The sequence below is a fragment of the Falco punctatus genome (genome assembly GCF_963210335.1).
Source record: "Falco punctatus genome assembly, chromosome: 2".
In the NCBI taxonomy this organism is placed as follows: domain Eukaryota; kingdom Metazoa; phylum Chordata; class Aves; order Falconiformes; family Falconidae; genus Falco; species Falco punctatus.
In genome coordinates this window covers 96,636,603-96,652,796 of record NC_137581.1, presented here as the reverse complement: position 1 = coordinate 96,652,796, position 16,194 = coordinate 96,636,603, and the positions used below count along the sequence as shown (strand labels likewise).

The following is a 16,194-nucleotide window of genomic DNA, read 5'->3' as shown; positions in this document are numbered from 1 at the left end:
ACTGAGAGTATATACAGACACCTCAGTGGGAAAAGATACAGCACAGAACCAGGACCTGTTACCACTGTCAGTACAGAAAAGTGCGGGAATCTGTCAGTGAGGAATTTCACTCCGTTTTCAAGTCAAAAACACTTACATAATAATTTCTAGGCTTGGGGACTGGGAATGGGGTGTCATTGCATTCGTTATTTCCTCTGTGCTTTTATGCTCTGTAAAATCTTTCAAGACCAACTACTCCATAGTTGTGGATAGGTCACCCCCCTATAAGGTGATGATACCAAAATCGGCACTGTTCATTTGGATATATTTTCATCTACGATAATGTATTTACAGATTATACATAATTTGATGGTTTATATTTTCCCATCTTCTTTGAGGTAGAAAAAACCTGGAAGCCTTTCTCTCAAGTCTGCTGAAAAACACTGTTTAGGGCTCTGGTCGTGTCACAGCACAAGTGACTGCTTTACTGGTATGAAACTGGTTCAGTGTGTGGCCATGCTTTTCCTGCTTTGGCCCTTTGTGTTCGTGTCTTTAACCTTAAAACTCATAATCTCATTGCGTGTGTCCTGGAAGGGTTTACTACATTAAGATTTCAGTTATTGGTGCTATTCTAATAGTAATTACTATTTTATAGTGATTATTTCATTCACTGAAATTACAATTTATGAGAAATACAGACACAGATTTGCAACTTTCATTCATTTCCCTGCTACTAGAGCATTTTGAGTTTGGTTCTATTGTAATTCCATGTCATCCCTACTGCATCCTTTCTTCAGATTCCCACTTGCAGAGCACCTTCTGTCTCTGCTCTTGCTCCCCAGCTGCCTTGACAGCCTGCACAAAGTCACTGGGAGCGCAGGGGCAGGGGCTCGCCTCTTGGCTTTGCCTTCCCCAGTGTGCTTTCATGGACTTAGAAAGAGAGCCAGGTTAACATTTGTAACACAAGCTAACATTTAAAAAACCTTGCCTTTGTTTAATAGAAGTCACTTTTTTGTAAGACTGAACTATAGAGCTGCAACAGTGCTGTATAATTCAGTGTACTCAGATGCAGAGCCCCAAAGAGAACTGATGACATCTAGTAACTGTAAAAGCAAAGCTCAAGTGATTCTTCAGTGTTATCAGAAGCCTGACGTGGGTACGGCTTCATTCAGGGGTTTGTTAACTGTTAACTGTGTGTTACTTTTAAAACCAGTCTACTTTCATGTGAGCTTTACGTGTATGCTACAGTAGTACAAGAAACCAGGAGGTAATTAGCCATCGGTCAGTGGGCTGGTTGACTTGTTTCTGTTGTGTTTGGTTTTCTTTTAATTGCAATTGTATGGGAGGATTTTTCAGAGAGCGTGAGGAACACAGTGTACAGCAGCACCCACTTAAGCAGTTTTAGTAAAGTTTGTCACAACTGATGGAAATGGGTGAGAGAGATTGCTCTTCACTGACAGTGTAGCCAGGAGTTTTGTTTCCCCATATAACAGGTGCTTTGGTAATAGTTTCTTAGCATCCAGAGAAACAGTAAAGTAGCAAGATTAATTGCAATAACACAACTGGGTTTTGTGCTGGGAAATTCTTCTCTCACGTGTGAAATGTGTTCCTCCTTTGGGGATGTGGCAGCTCAGTACTGGATAAAGGGGTTAGCTGTGTGCCACAGTCATGTCTTCTGGCAAAGATGGGGCTTGATATGTGCCAGCAGCCAACCAAAAAGTGTGCAAGATACCAAATGCAACAACGAGAGGTACAAAGTCATAGTTAAAACTAATCCTACTGTAGGTCCACAGTAATGATTTTCTGCTTTTTTACATTTTCTATCAATGTTTGTTGGTTGCCATTTTCATGCCATCCACCTTTTGATTGAATCAGAGACCAAGTTACAGTTTTCTGAGCTGCTGACTCACAAAGTACCTGCTGGCTTTTTTAGTAGTTATCTTCAGTGCTTCTGGACAAGAGCTTAATTTTCCTATTCTTCTGCATTCTTAAACTGATTGCTGATTTATCCATTATGCATTTTAAAGCCCATTCTTTTTCAAGAAGGTACCATTACTGTTGTTGATTAGTTTAAATACACATAAACATAAATTAGGTGGGATCATACTCCCTTAATTCTGGTTCGTTGCATGCCGTGTGTTTATATATACATAGAGGCGGCTTCAGTGTTCAGTGATCAAGCCCTAGATCTCTCAGACAGGCTGTGTATGCACAGTGCTTGATTGGTTCCTCATTGTGGTGCCCAGTAATGTGCTTAGATGTCCTACAAAACTAATAACAAGGGAAAAACACTGCCTTGCAGATCTTACCGTCTATTTTGAATGCAGCAGGAGGTCCAGCAGCTCATAAACTAGACCGGGACATAAAGAGCAATACAGGATAAGAATTGGACCAGGGATTAGATAAATGCTGCTGCAGTTTTTCAGGTGTTTTTTCCTATGCTTTGTTTTTAAACCTTATAATCCTACATAGTTCTGCTCATAGATGGACCTGCCACTTCCTAAAAAGTGCCCAAAGCATCCCTCAAAACAGGGGGAGTGCCAGGGAGGGAAGTTAGGGTCAGGAAGGGAGAGGATAGAGGCTGTTACCAGGAAGAAGAGAAAAACAGTGGCAAAATAAAATGTGTAGAGGGAGAGAATCACGGAGAAATACATACCTTGGTTTCAAATGTGGGAGGCATTCTGTTTCTCAGCTTGTTTTTGCTATCTATGTATAATCATAATAGAGCTAACTGCAAAAAGGATCTTGAAAACAATTTGAGTGAGAGAGAGAAAGCATTACTGTGGAGTGAGCCCAAAATCCTCTCCTCCAGCCCACACACAATTGGACATTGCAGTGATATGGGGGAAATCCCTTAACGGACAAAACTATAAATGAAACTACTGTTGACAAGGGGAAGAGGCACAGCTATATTTAACGGAAGTATTTTCATTTTGAGGGCTGGTTTCTTTTTCTTTTTTTTTTTTTTTTTTTTTTTTCCTTTCTTGTCTAGTTGGTGGAGGCTGTGAGGGCTCTTCCTGTTTGAGACAGTGCATGGGTGGTTTCCCCAAGGCTTTTAATGTTAGATTAATGCTCTGGAGACAGTGTGGTGATAAATGGGTTCCTACAGTTATATCTACATCCTGTTCCCCCTTCCCCCTCCCGCATCTGCCCCTATGTACAGTCACTCTGCAGCGCTCGCCTTCATACCCAGCAACAGTTTTGAGCAGCTTCAGCCACCATTTAAGTCACTGCTCTTTAAAATCTGTCCACTGCATTTTTTAATTTTCAGTGCCGTCACCTTCATTACCCTTTATTTCTCAGACGGTGACAAAAAAAAAGAAGCAGGGAAGAGAAAGATTTCTAGTTAAAGGGCAGGCCACCGCACTGGCTTGTTGTCTGCTGCTTGGCAGATCCCAATTAATTACTTCTGCTATTACTGTTCACTTTCAGAAAATATGTTTACAGGAGTGGCCTTTCTGTTGTTTCACGTTGTGCGATACTCTGCATGTCGTATGGTACTCAGCAATAAATGAGCAGAGGATTTGAAATAATCTTCCCTGGTATATGGGAATGGCTCCCCAGCAGCATCTATGCTGTTGTATTTTATACAACCTGTGTGCTGATAGGGATTTACATATTTAGCTTCAGCAAACGCCAACACTGAAATGCAGCAAAGGAAATGAAGATTTGAGGCACTTTTTTTAGCTCGACTTGCTCTTCTGGCAATTCCCTTTTTTTTTATGTGTTTGGTTTTGTTTTCAGACAGTGCTATTCTCTGGTTATTTTTCTCTGCGTGCATTTCCATTTCTCTACGGCTTCCCCTATACATGCAGCATGCAGGGGAGGGGGATGGGCGGCGGTGGTGGCGGCAGGGTGGTCAGGATGGCTCTGGTTAACCTCCCTGGCTCCATGCAGCCAGCCTGTGTCCTTCTGCTTGCGCGGCAGCATCTCTCAGATCTCGGAGCAGAATTATTTTTAGACCGTGAAGGTGTAATCTGGCTGGTGCGTTTAGATTTCATGTCATGGCTTCCTTTTCCTGCTCTCAGGTTTCTCCCACTCGGCCTTCACCTTCGGTATTGAGAGCCACATCAGCCAGTCCAACATCAACGGAACACTAGTGCCACCTGCCGCACTCATCTCCATCCTCCAGAAGGGGCTCCAGTATGTGGAGGCTGAGATCAGCATCAACGAAGTAAGTCCCACCACTGGCACCCCTTGCACTGCTGACTGGCCTGCCGGGCCTTGCAAAGTGACATGTCCCAGTAGCCCAGAAACAAAAGCCACCGCTCTTGTTTCTCTTGATCTGGTTTAATGTTGTTCCTCGTACTTTGCCCCATACCCAGCAGAGAGCTGAAAAGCTGAGATAGACATGTATTTCAATGTCTGGCTATGGCATTGAGGCCTTCCTTGTGCTGCTTAAATGGATATTCATGGTGTTTCCACTACCCCAGTCAGCAAATCCAGGGTGCACAGATTCTTGCAGCAAACAAGAAAATGCATCTGTTTACAGTTTTGCATTTTCAAGGTCACAGCAGAATTTGGCAGGAAGAGCCTGCAGTGTAGGTTAAAACTTCACTCCCCATCACCTGCCTAGCAGACAGTGCAGCTTGCAAGCCATGAGAAGCCTTATCAGAAATCCCCAGAGGACACTGCAGAGATTCTTTCCGATTTCAGTAACTTTGGCTCAGGTCATGTAAGACCAGGCATCATCCTCTCATATACATGGCAAAGCAGTTGTGTGTAAATTCTGACCCTGGATGGGGCACTGGTTTGTGGGGATTGTACAAGCAGCCACAGAGTGTCTGTTCTCCTTTCAGCTGCCAGGGGAAAGAAAGAGGGGATGTGGGAAAAGCCAGCATTTTTGCCCTGCCAGCCTTAAAGGCATGATGCTTCGAAAGAGGGCGTGAAGCATGACAGATAATAGAGTACTGCATTAGAAAATATTTACCATAGATATTCGTAATTGATAGAGATCTGTAATAAATATTAATACATTAAAATCTATTGCTTTTTTTGCTATAGCTGAATGTAGCATGTATACAGCATGGGTGAGAACAAAGGAATATAAAATAGAGAAAAGGTTGTGTTGTTTGCAAACTCATTTGTTTTTTTCACTAACGCTCTGTGTAGTTTTCTTTTTATGACTCAATACCATGTTTAAGAGTTGTGTATACGTTATTTTTTAATTGGAGCAATGACATTTGATATTCATGCCAAGCTGCACTTTAATGCAGTTGTAATAACAAACCGGTGTTAGGAATCTGCCCCAGTTTGCTGCCACAGCATTTTGCCCTGTGCCTGAAATTGGAGCTACACAGTTAGAAACTTTCAGCTGTGAACTGCACCTATCAGTTCAGGTCATATGACAGGGTCTGTTCCTGTGCATCCAGCTTCAGAATTGGCCTCAGTCAAGAGAATAATCTAAAAATACGCATGTGGTCACCATTAAGACTTACGTTGCTCTCGTCACGGTTTGATGCAGTTCAAATACATACTGTTAAGTACATTACAGCAAAGCAAAGGCCATTCTTGCTACGTCTGAATGCCAGTAAGGGCTACATATGTGCTTCTTTATGTGTTAACTTCTGTATGTGTATTACTTAAGAGAAGCAAGTAATCAGTGGGTCTTTAAACTAACATGTATAAAATTTAAGTATTGTTTGTGATCCTTTAATGGGCATTCATGGAAATAGTCCAGTGAGCAGTTTTACAGTTAAAAATGTAAGATGCCAAAATCCATTGGCAAACATTTTTTTTCATTGTGTAGCGATAATTTGAGCCAGGATTCAAATAAATGTCAGTAGAGACACTTGCATAAAAAATGTTGAGGAGAAAAGGAGCTTATGTTTTTTTCTCTGTTGACTCTCTCCTCCTTTTTCTTCCCCATGAGGAAACAAGTATGTGTTGTCTTAACATTGTAATTGAGGGGTAATTCAATGACTAGTCCAACGGAAGCATATTAGTCAGCCAAATGGCTATTTTTCTTCTTTAGTTATTGTTATCTATTGAAAATTATATTGTTCCCCAGCTACTTCATGCATCCATATCCTAATCTTATCTGTGTTCCACAAACACAAATCTTTCACTGCTGGGTCTTCATTATTTCAGAGAATTAAAGGGAGTTTGCAGAAGATTACTAAAATGACACTTTATGGAGGCTACTAAAACCTTTTTCCTATCTTTAAGATAATGGGAAAGTGAAAGTGAAGCAAAGCTAAGTAGATAAAGCAGTTGTTGACCCGAGTCTGTATTAAGTCTTTAAAAACAGCCCTGAAAGGTTAAACTCAATTGATTGTTAAACCTGAAGCCTAATTTACAGAAATCAAAATGAAAGCCATAACTATTATGAATAAAACTACCGGAATACAGGAAAAATATTAGTAAAGTAGTCCTGTACAATCAGCTACAACAGGTGGTGCTGGGCTGATGAACGCCATGTGAGAAACCACTGAATTTGTGAATACATGTTGATTTGGCTGAGGTTCATTATTCATCAGCTGCTTCCATTCCTATGTCCCTGCAAATGCAGGAAGACAAACAAATCAGCCGAAGTCTATTTGCCTTTGTTGTGGCTTTAGCCATGACTCTTTTTTTCCAAATACAAAGCAAAGAGAAACTTCTGTCATCTCTCAGACTTTTTTTTTTCCACAGCATAATTTTTTTGCATCTGTAAAGAGTTTGTATGCCTAAATTTTCCATAAAAAATCCAATAAGTTGCTTACTCGACCAACAGATTTCTAAGTGGAGCATGAATACCACCATCATGGATCTGAGAGAGAGATGGTCCATAGTAATGTGACACTTGGTTAAGTCAAAGTATCATCATACAACCTATCATTCTTTATCGTTACCTCTTTTCTGACCTCGATGGTGAAGATCCTAAACTTGCAGTTGCATTTCTGCTTGTTTTCCCTACAGGATGGTACGGTATTTGATGGCAGGCCAATAGAATCACTGTCTCTGATAGACGCAGTGATGCCTGATGTTGTTCAGACCCGGCAGCAAGCATTCAGAGAGAAACTAGCTCAGCAACAAGCCAGTGCAGCAGCAGCAGCAGCAGCAACGGCAGCGACAGCGGGAGCAACGACGACTGCTGTTTCCCAGCAGAACACACCAAAGAACGGAGAAGCCACTGTGAATGGAGAGGAGAATGGGGCACATGCAATAAGTAAGCTAATCCATGCAGCTGCTTGCCACTGTTGGGCGATTCGAATTTCAGTAATATTCTTATACTTAGTTGGTGTCTGCAAGGTGGTAGAACTCAGAGGAATCATTTCAGGAGGGCAGGGAATTTCTAGAAAGGCCGTTGAGTAAAAATCACATTTCACATCACAGTGCTGTGTTTTACTGGTGTCCTTGCAGAGTCCAAAAACTTTCAGATATCTCCAGAATTGCGGGTTGAAGACAGTATCAAGAAGTGTTCTTTCCTTGGAGCAGGCTGCCCAGACTTCATTAATATTATCAGTCTTAAAGGTGCTTTTAGATACTTGATAAAAGTTGGGACAAGCTATAGCCACAGTTGGTCATTTTGGCCAGGCTAGGAGGGAGATGGGTTGGGAGGTTGGGACCTACAAGCCCAGTCTCTGTAAGTGAAGCATGGCCAGAGTATAGCTTTGAGCACTAACTATACTATGATCATCCATAGCCTTGGCGTGGTGTTTGGCCCAGTTTGCCCTGTGCCAGCTATCCATTCTTAAACAGCATTGCCAAGCACGGGACAGGGAGTTGCATGTGCCAAGGACCGTTCCCAGCAGACAGCTTGGATGCAGCCAACCAGTCTTGAAGGCACAGAGGAAAGTGTTCCTCACCTGTGTATTTAATAGCACATGCTTAGTCATACAGTCCACTGCAGATACCTGACTGAAGGACCTGCCTTCCTGAGATTTCTTTAGCCTGTGGGAACTGTCAGTTCTCACGAGCTCTGAATTCACCTTTGTTTCTTGGTGACAGCGGGAGACTGTGCTCGTAACTTAGACATCTAAAGTCAGACACATAAAAGAAAGAGTGGACATACCTGCTTGTGTAACTAGATCTTGACAACTGTGCTAACATTGTGGGGCAGATATGATTGATGGTTCTGGTTTCTGTGTGCAGCCATATGAGGGCACTAGCTAACTTCTGAAATGGGACCTTAATGCCTGATTGCCTTCTGAGGAAATTCTGGAAGAATGTGCATGGCGGGCTTTGTAGGAAGTCCCAGCAGCTCTGCAGCTCTGTGGCTTAGACAAGTAACAGGTCAGGACTGTAGTCATGTAACAGATTCTATTTGTTCTGAAGTGTAGACACCTTTATCAGTCTCCATCTTCACTTAGATCTGAATAAAGTCCTCTGTGGGTCAGTGAGAAAAATGCTTTCTAAACAGGTTTTTCTTCAGAGAATTCCAGTTGGGCGGGATAGTTTCCCCCAATAAAACTGCGGTGATTTAAATCACATTTTTTTATTTGAGAAAGCAATTGTAAAAAAGTTCTGAAAATTCTGAAATATTCGTCTGGTTTTGGACTCTGGATTGCTTATGTTTTACTTCCAAATGACCCTTTTTTAAAAAAAAATTGAACTTACTTCATATATGAAGGGGTGCAAACAGAAATGAAAGCACTTTTAAGTGTATCAAAAGCTGACATTTTGTTTGTTGACACCTTCCTTGACTTGTGAACATTTGGGGGGAATGTATCCCTGTCTCAGGACCAAAAAAGGTAGAAAACTGATTATGAGTTCATCACTAATACAGAACTGCTCAGACTTATTTTCTTCTGATCTGAAGAAACACACATACTATTGTGTTAATGAAAAGAAAGCCTTGCAAATCAGTTCAGATGTATGACCACACTCTACGCCTTGATTTCTAAGATTCTGCCATGTTATTATTAAAAAAAATAATAATTCTCCCAGTGATTTTTAATAGAAGGATTTTCATGAACAGTTGCAGATCTTTCTTGGAGTGTTGAGGAGGAGAAGTCCTGTAGGATAAAATTTCACAGGGGTAGGATATGTGTCAGCCGATGAGATATTGTACCAGACAGGAAATTTCAAAGCATTCCTGTAGCTAAGAAGCCCACCAGGCAGACAAGTTAACTGAGCAGTGGCGTTAGGAAAACAGAAAATCCTCAAGGAGTAGCTGGCCAGCTGGCACGTATTGTTGGCAGCTGCTGTCCCAGTTGGTCATCCTGGGTGAAGAGATGAGCTCAGCAGTTTAAGGAGAAGGAGGTTTTGGAGAGAAGATGCTGGGAAATCTAGGGACAGCCAACTCTGATCCATGTGCCTCCCTTGCCTTGGGAGGACTATAGCCTTTCTGTCTGAGGCATCAGGGGATAGCAAGGTGGTGTAGCACAACTGCAGATGAGGATTATACATGGGAGATGCACACAGAACTGCAGAACTGGCGTTCTCACCCTTGAACAGACCTGATAAAATAAACTCCAAGAGATCTGCCTCCATAATTATCAGAAACCACTAAAAATAAAGACTAACAAATGTAGCTGGCAGTTTACTTCATGGGTCTGATTAACACTCTTACAATTGTTATTTTTCTCTCTTGTGGTATGTTAGAAAAATATAGTTGCATTAATGAAATAACAAAAGGGTTATTTATACCCTTCCTTTTTATTGCTTATGTAGGGTAAACTGTATATCCAGCCTTACCTTTTCCCTTACCACTGCGTTCAGAGTGTCTGTTTAGTCTACGATAGACTAAGGGGGAATATCTGGCAAGAGCTTGGCTTAGGACAAAAGGTTTAGGGTAGGATTGGACAGAAGTTTAGGACAGGATGTAAAATTACTTAAATAAGGACGAAAGGTTTAGGATAGATTGGACAAAAATTTGGGAGAGGCTGTAAGATAGGTGAAGTGAAAGCTGGGAAACCTACTGGGTAGACAAGCCTGCTGATACGAAAGGTGTGAGAAACTTCCCAAACCTTCATTTCCACTGTTGTTGGATTCCACAGAACTGCCATGTACTGGGATGGGTTTGGATAGTGTGCTAGTCCTTAGTCGTAACCTGGAAGTCACCCATATATCAGCCTGTCATAAAAAGGTGGGATGGGGGGAGTGGGTGAAAGAGATGTCTTTGGGAAGTTACCTAGTTTGCATTTATTCTGACATGGCATTCTCCCTGACACTGTAACTCTTCCCCAAAAAAGCGCTAATACATCTTATATAACATGATACATTTTTGTATGTGGTGTTATCAATATAATATGATAGGGTGATTTGATTTAAGAAAGAGACAGGAAAAAAATAAGCAATAGCAACAGTTTGAGGTGCAGATTCAAATACTAACTAAATGAAATCACTGCCTTCTCCTGCTCCCTGAGTAACGTTTTCAGCTTTGAGTCACTTTCAAAATTAGTAGAAAAAAACAATCGGCACATAGAAACGGAGCCAAACTTTGGACTGTTTTCCAACTCAAATATTTTTAGTGTCATTTGTTTCATTATATTTGCAAGGATTGGCTTGCGTTTAAGAAAAATAAAGCTCTGGAGAAAAGTCTGAGCCCAGTCCCTTTGTTATAACTACAGCCATAAAGAACAACTTCAGTGAAAGGCCTGTCAAAAATTTAAGTTAAAAAACACATTTCCTGAGAAGACACAGCCTTAGCACTGGTAGGGTCTTAAAAATACACCTTCTTTAATTTGGAGGAAATAGAGAATTAATATTACTCACTGATGTGTTAGAATTATATTAAAAAAAAAACTTAATCATAATTGTTTGGTGGAATATGACTTAATTTCCAGTGAATTGGGATTTTTAATATGTTTTAGGGAAAAGATTAGAATAATACAGTGTAGAGTTAACCAAAGATCCTCTAGCCTTTAGAAAGTGGCTTGTGTTAACATCTGGGCAGAGTCTGTCACTATATGACCTGCAGACTTAAGTTTCTCACCTGTGAGAGTCTGTTGCACTTGATAGAACTGCCCTTTCTTTCAGAGACATTCTTTGTGCAAATGACGTCTTAACTGAGAGCGTTCTGCTCTGAATATACTTAAAAAAAAAAAAAAAAAGAGAAGCCTATTCTTGATCATTAACTGCATCCTACTTACCTATTTATTCTTGTTCCCCATGCACACGTTGTAGCTGCATCCGTAGGAAAGCCAAATTTTCAGATGAGACCAGGGCTCACAAGAGCTCGTGCTGTGTAAGGAACCCAGTACTCTTACGAGGGTACGTCTTGTGCTCAGGGGTTTCTGCAGTTTTTTGTTGTTATCATAATCATATCCATTTATATTGCTAGTGTCTGTCTGAATCTGAGAAGAGCCTGAAGCAGTATCACAGAAGCATGAACTGTCCTGTTTGTTCAATGGAGTATTTTAAGTTTTGTGCTTAACAGTAACACTCTGAATATGAATGTTCTTACTACTGATGAAAATAGGAAGAAAACACATATAATGTGAACATTTGTGGACGATTTCTGAAAGACTCCTCATCCTTCCCTCTCTTTTCTCCTGAACCACCAAAGCTATAGTGTCAAAATCATTACTGGAAGACAGTAGAAAATAATCCTGCAGGTATTTCATTGCTCCCAGAGGCCATTCAGTCTTTCATGTACTAATGCTGGTATCAGCCGATCAAGGTTTCTTTTTCACAGCATGACTTATTTGTGATTTTTTTCACAGCAGTTAATGATATTCAAAGTGTGTATCTAGGTTCCTCCATCTGGCCATGTGCAAACGAAAAATACTTCTAAGTATCAGGTGGCCTTGCTCTGATAACAACTCATGACTCTGGGACCTTGGAGTAATGGTGCTTCCAAGCTGTCATTTGGTTTTATTCAAGAGTGAAAAGCAGCTCTGCCTTTAGAGCCAGGCAGGTAACAGTAGGATGATATGCGGTAAGAGTATCATCTCATTTAAATTTTTCAAATTAAAAGCCTTGAAAGATCATGATATAGCCCCCAGCTTCCAACTCACGCTGTGAACAGGACACAGATGAATAAACGCTGCTGTTTTTCTCATGATGGTGATTCTGTGCTGTGCTGAGAAGTAGAGGATTGTGACTTCTAGACTCCTGTCTTCTGGAGTCCCACATCTTAATAATGCTTTGCTCATCATTGCCCTGATTGCTCAGAATATCATTCCAAAGTTCCCAGCCACTAGTGTGAGGCTAAATCTCAAGTACTAGTATATTCATTTTAGTAGTTACACACATAGGGAATTATCAAGGACAATGAGTAACTTAGGGACTCGGCATAGGTGTAGAATTTACAAATAGTCGCTTCTAATATGTTTAGTTTTATGCAACAAGTCCATAGGTAAGAAGCATAGTTAAAAATATAATAGATGTTTTGCATTAGAAATGTGAGCTGTGAAACTACTGTTAGTTGTTTTCTAATTTTGATATTCAGTGCTATGCAACTCATTGAATTACATATTAATTCCATTCCATTCCATCTATGGGATAGATATGGCACAGTTACTACGATACCTAACCAAATATGCAGTAAGTGCTACTTGTGTGACTCAGCATAAATCAGGCAGAGCAAAACAGGGTATTTGAAAGCCTGGGTAAGGATAGAAATCTGGAGATGTTCCTTCCGATGGCAGTTGTGCAACGTCACAGTCTGTTTTGCCAGTTGATGGGCAATAGCTCAGCAGAGCTCGAGTACGAGGACAGATGGCTGATTTTAAATGCCATAAACATGTGGCAATAAAGGAGCATAATTATTCTACTTGCGAACCTATGGATCTCCATATGTGATTAAAGAATGACTAACTGAAAGACTTAACCCAGAAGGAGGACTTGTATTTTGATCAATCAGAGCAGATCAGCTGGCCAAGGCATTGATTAGATAACACAAGGCTGGCTTTCCCCCAGCCTGCCAGTTATCTGCTCTTGGATGTGCTTTCTGCAAAATGGGCCACGCTTCTGCCTGTAACATCTGCTGTCTGCTGTTCCACTGTGTTACCTGTCCTTGGTTGGTGTCTTGTTCGCAGAGGATAATAATTCTGCGTTGCTGCCAGGAAGTGTAGTTTGAGCTGAATGAGGAAGATTTATACTGAAAGCAATGAAAATCTGGAGTGAAAACATTGTTCATGATGCAAATTAGAATGAATTGCTGCCACTAAGAGAAATTGATCATTTTAAATTCACTTTTTTTCCTTAAGGAAATAAAAGAGCTTTATAAAAACAAAGTTACTTAGGCTGCAGTCTAAAAAAAATTGCAGAATTACAGCATGCCGGTTAATTATATGCCTCAGTTGGTAACTTTGCATGTATGATATCCCTGAGAAGGTGATCACTCACCATTTCTCTGCCATCCTCAGGGAGGGAGGACCTTACTCAGTATATTCTTCATCTGTGAGTAGCACACATATTACTTGCATGACACTGTGTAAGAAAATGTATCTGCTGTATTGTTACTTTTTTAAAAGAGCAGCATAAAGTTTTTCTCAAATGTGGCAATCTGTTATTTTAATAAAACTGTAATTTAATAAAACTGTAATGTAACTTCATTTTTAATGAAGCCAGCTTCAAAAAAACCCTATACTGAAATAAATGCTAACTATTTTTTGGAAGAAGAACTATGTGCATTGATACAAAATAGTTTGGAGAGCACTACATTTTGTAGAAATACCATAAATTTGAATCATCGTATGGATGAAAACAAGAGTAATGTGGTCAGTGACACAACACAGAATATTATTTATAGCAAATATGTTACTGTTAGCTTTAGCCCATGGGTTTTTAAAGCAGACCTAACAGCATCCTGTGAACTATCTATTCTGGTATATCTCCTTACAGATAATCATTCAAAGCCAATGGAAATTGACGGGGATGTTGAAATTCCTCCTAACAAAGCAACAGTCCTTCGGGGCCACGAATCAGAGGTGTTCATCTGTGCCTGGAACCCTGTCAGTGACCTGCTAGCATCTGGGTAAGACCATGACTGAAAGCAGCTGCTACAATACAGAGTATATTTAAGAGATGCAAGATGTGTACTAAAGATGAATGAGTATTCTCTTCGCTGTTTCTTCAGCCTGCAACTGTTTTTTTCAGCAGTACTGTTCCTATGTAGCAGTTAAGTAATTATAAGGTGACGCAGAGTGCGAAGCATTTGCACTTTTAAGATGTGTACTCTGTGGACCTGAATACACATAATTTTTTTAAAGGTTTTAAAAATAACTATGGATAATAATTCTCAAGAGTATTTGAAGTTCATGTAATTTACTCCTACTGCTCTTAGTTAATGGTTCACATTGCAGTCTCGGAAGGGCTTTGGCCTTGGTTTTCTTTTAAAAGTACGGAGACTAAACCACAGCTCTGTTTGGCTATGTCTGCGTTAGTGTGGTGCACAAACAGGAGTAGATCTGTAGAGCAAAACTGTCACTGCTGTTTATATGGGACAGGGGGCTTCAAGCTGGACCTAATTTTGTCCAGTGAGCGGAACATGAAGGAGTGGTTTCAGGGCATTTTGGGTTTAGCGTCACTCAAAAGGAGTCTAGTTTGTGTTCTGCAGGACTGCTAAGCAATGACAACCAAATAAGTGGGACAGTCAGGAGACTGACTTACAAAAAGCTCTTTTGATCCAAACAAAAATACTAATGTAAACATACCCCAACAGCTATATACAGATGCTGTTGGAGTCTCTGTTTGTTCATGCTTAAAGTTAAACCTTAAAATGAAGGCTAAATTTAAGAAGTCTAGCTGGGAGCATGGAGAAAGGCTGATAGAGGACATAAATGGGGTTTCAAAGTCGCCTAGCAGTACCGGAACACATTTCTTACAAGGAAGAGGAGAGTCCATATTTTGTTTCCAACTTTCTGCAAGTTCATCAGAATAATCATCTTCTCTTTGTTGACCTATATACATGAAAACAAGGAATTAGAGTGCAAGTGGGAAAGAATAAACAGAAATAAATACCAGGTTGGATAAGCAGCACATAATCTCTAAGAGAGTGAAGACAGATGTTTCCAAAGAATACTGTCAGACATAAACTGGATTTTTTGAAAAGAGAATCCTGCTGAATATGCTTCGTTTCTGGAATGTCCAGGCCTGATAGTACTTTTAGCACCTGTAGCACTAAGGGGTAGAATTGAAAAAACTGTATGTAGGATGTTTGGATGAAAAAAAAATTGGGTTTCAGCTCTTTCCGTAGGCTAAGTGGGTCTTCTGGTGTGTGGTAGGGTCCCTGGGTGATGCCATCATACAGACAAGAGCAGTAACGGCAGCCACGCTCCTATGCCATGCATTTACTGTATTTTCTGCAAACCATACTCCTCTTCCCACTCAGTTTTCTGGTGTCTCAGGCAACACTGCTTGGCAGTATTACTTATCCCTAGCAAATGGTTATTACAAAGCAACAAAGTCCTGATGATTAAGGGTAGTCTCCAGTTAAAATCAGGAAGTATAAACCAGTTATTTCAAAGATTGTTCTCTTCCCAGCTTACATTAAAGGAGTGAGCCATAAAAAGAAATCTGTTTAATGTATAAATAAATAAGAATTAGGATTGACAAATGTGGAAAGAGCTATGATAGTCCTCAATTGTCCTGTCCCAAGTCTGAGAGGGTATTTTCGAGGAAAATTAAGTGAATCAGGAGAAGGCAAAGAATCTGTGAGGTGCAGGAAGTGTTACTGCCTACATAATGATTTGGAAATCAACATCAAATCGTGTGAACAAACATGCCTCTGTACAACAACTCTTAACTTTTCAGTGTATGCCTAAATGCTTTGACTACCCATAGATGTTAAATCATGGCCTAGTAGTGAAGAAAACATAAAAAAAACAAGAAGAATTTAGTTAACCTCATTAAATTGTTTTCATGTTGTTTCTTATTAAAGATTAAAATCTAGATAAGGTTTCATAAAATCTGGAAGAGCTTTCCCATAGTGGAGACAAAATTAGAATTTCATGGGCTGTCTTGAAAACAATAGCTCGCATATTTAGTATCATTGGAATTAGGGGACCGTATTTGTTGATACAATAGATCTCTTGTAGCCCTCTCATCCTGAACAATATACTTTTTAATAGTAAACTTATCCATCACGGTATTTTATCTGAATTCTATGGAGAACAACCTGCAGGTGATCCGTTAGCACACCCACATTATTATCTGAAGGAAAGTCGGTGGGGAGGAAGGATGCCATACAGAATTATTCCTTAGGGACACCTGCCAGCACCTGAGATGAAGTGAAGGTGCTGCTTTATTCTGGAGAACATCTGCGCAGCTGAAGTTAGGCATCTGCTCAAGTGCTCTGTCCCTCTGCAGGTACCTACATCTCTCCACTCATTACATGAGGAG

At 40.4% G+C, this 16,194-nt stretch overlaps 1 protein-coding gene across 6 annotated transcripts in view; it reads left to right on the top strand.

Moving 5' to 3' along the window:
- Window positions 1-16,194, top strand: part of TBL1X (transducin beta like 1 X-linked) — a 195,838-nt gene that overhangs the window by 156,574 nt on the left and 23,070 nt on the right. For 4 of the 6 annotated variants that reach the window (XM_080376934.1, XM_080376932.1, XM_080376933.1 and 1 more), the window contains 4 exons: window positions 382-469; window positions 4,008-4,153; window positions 6,880-7,129; window positions 13,696-13,828. In XM_080376934.1, the coding sequence (XP_080233060.1) occupies window positions 382-469; window positions 4,008-4,153; window positions 6,880-7,129; window positions 13,696-13,828 (617 nt within the window). The remainder of the gene's footprint in view (window positions 1-381; window positions 470-4,007; window positions 4,154-6,879; window positions 7,130-13,695; window positions 13,829-16,194) is intronic. The other 2 variants (XM_080376937.1, XM_080376936.1) reach the window with 1 other exon arrangement.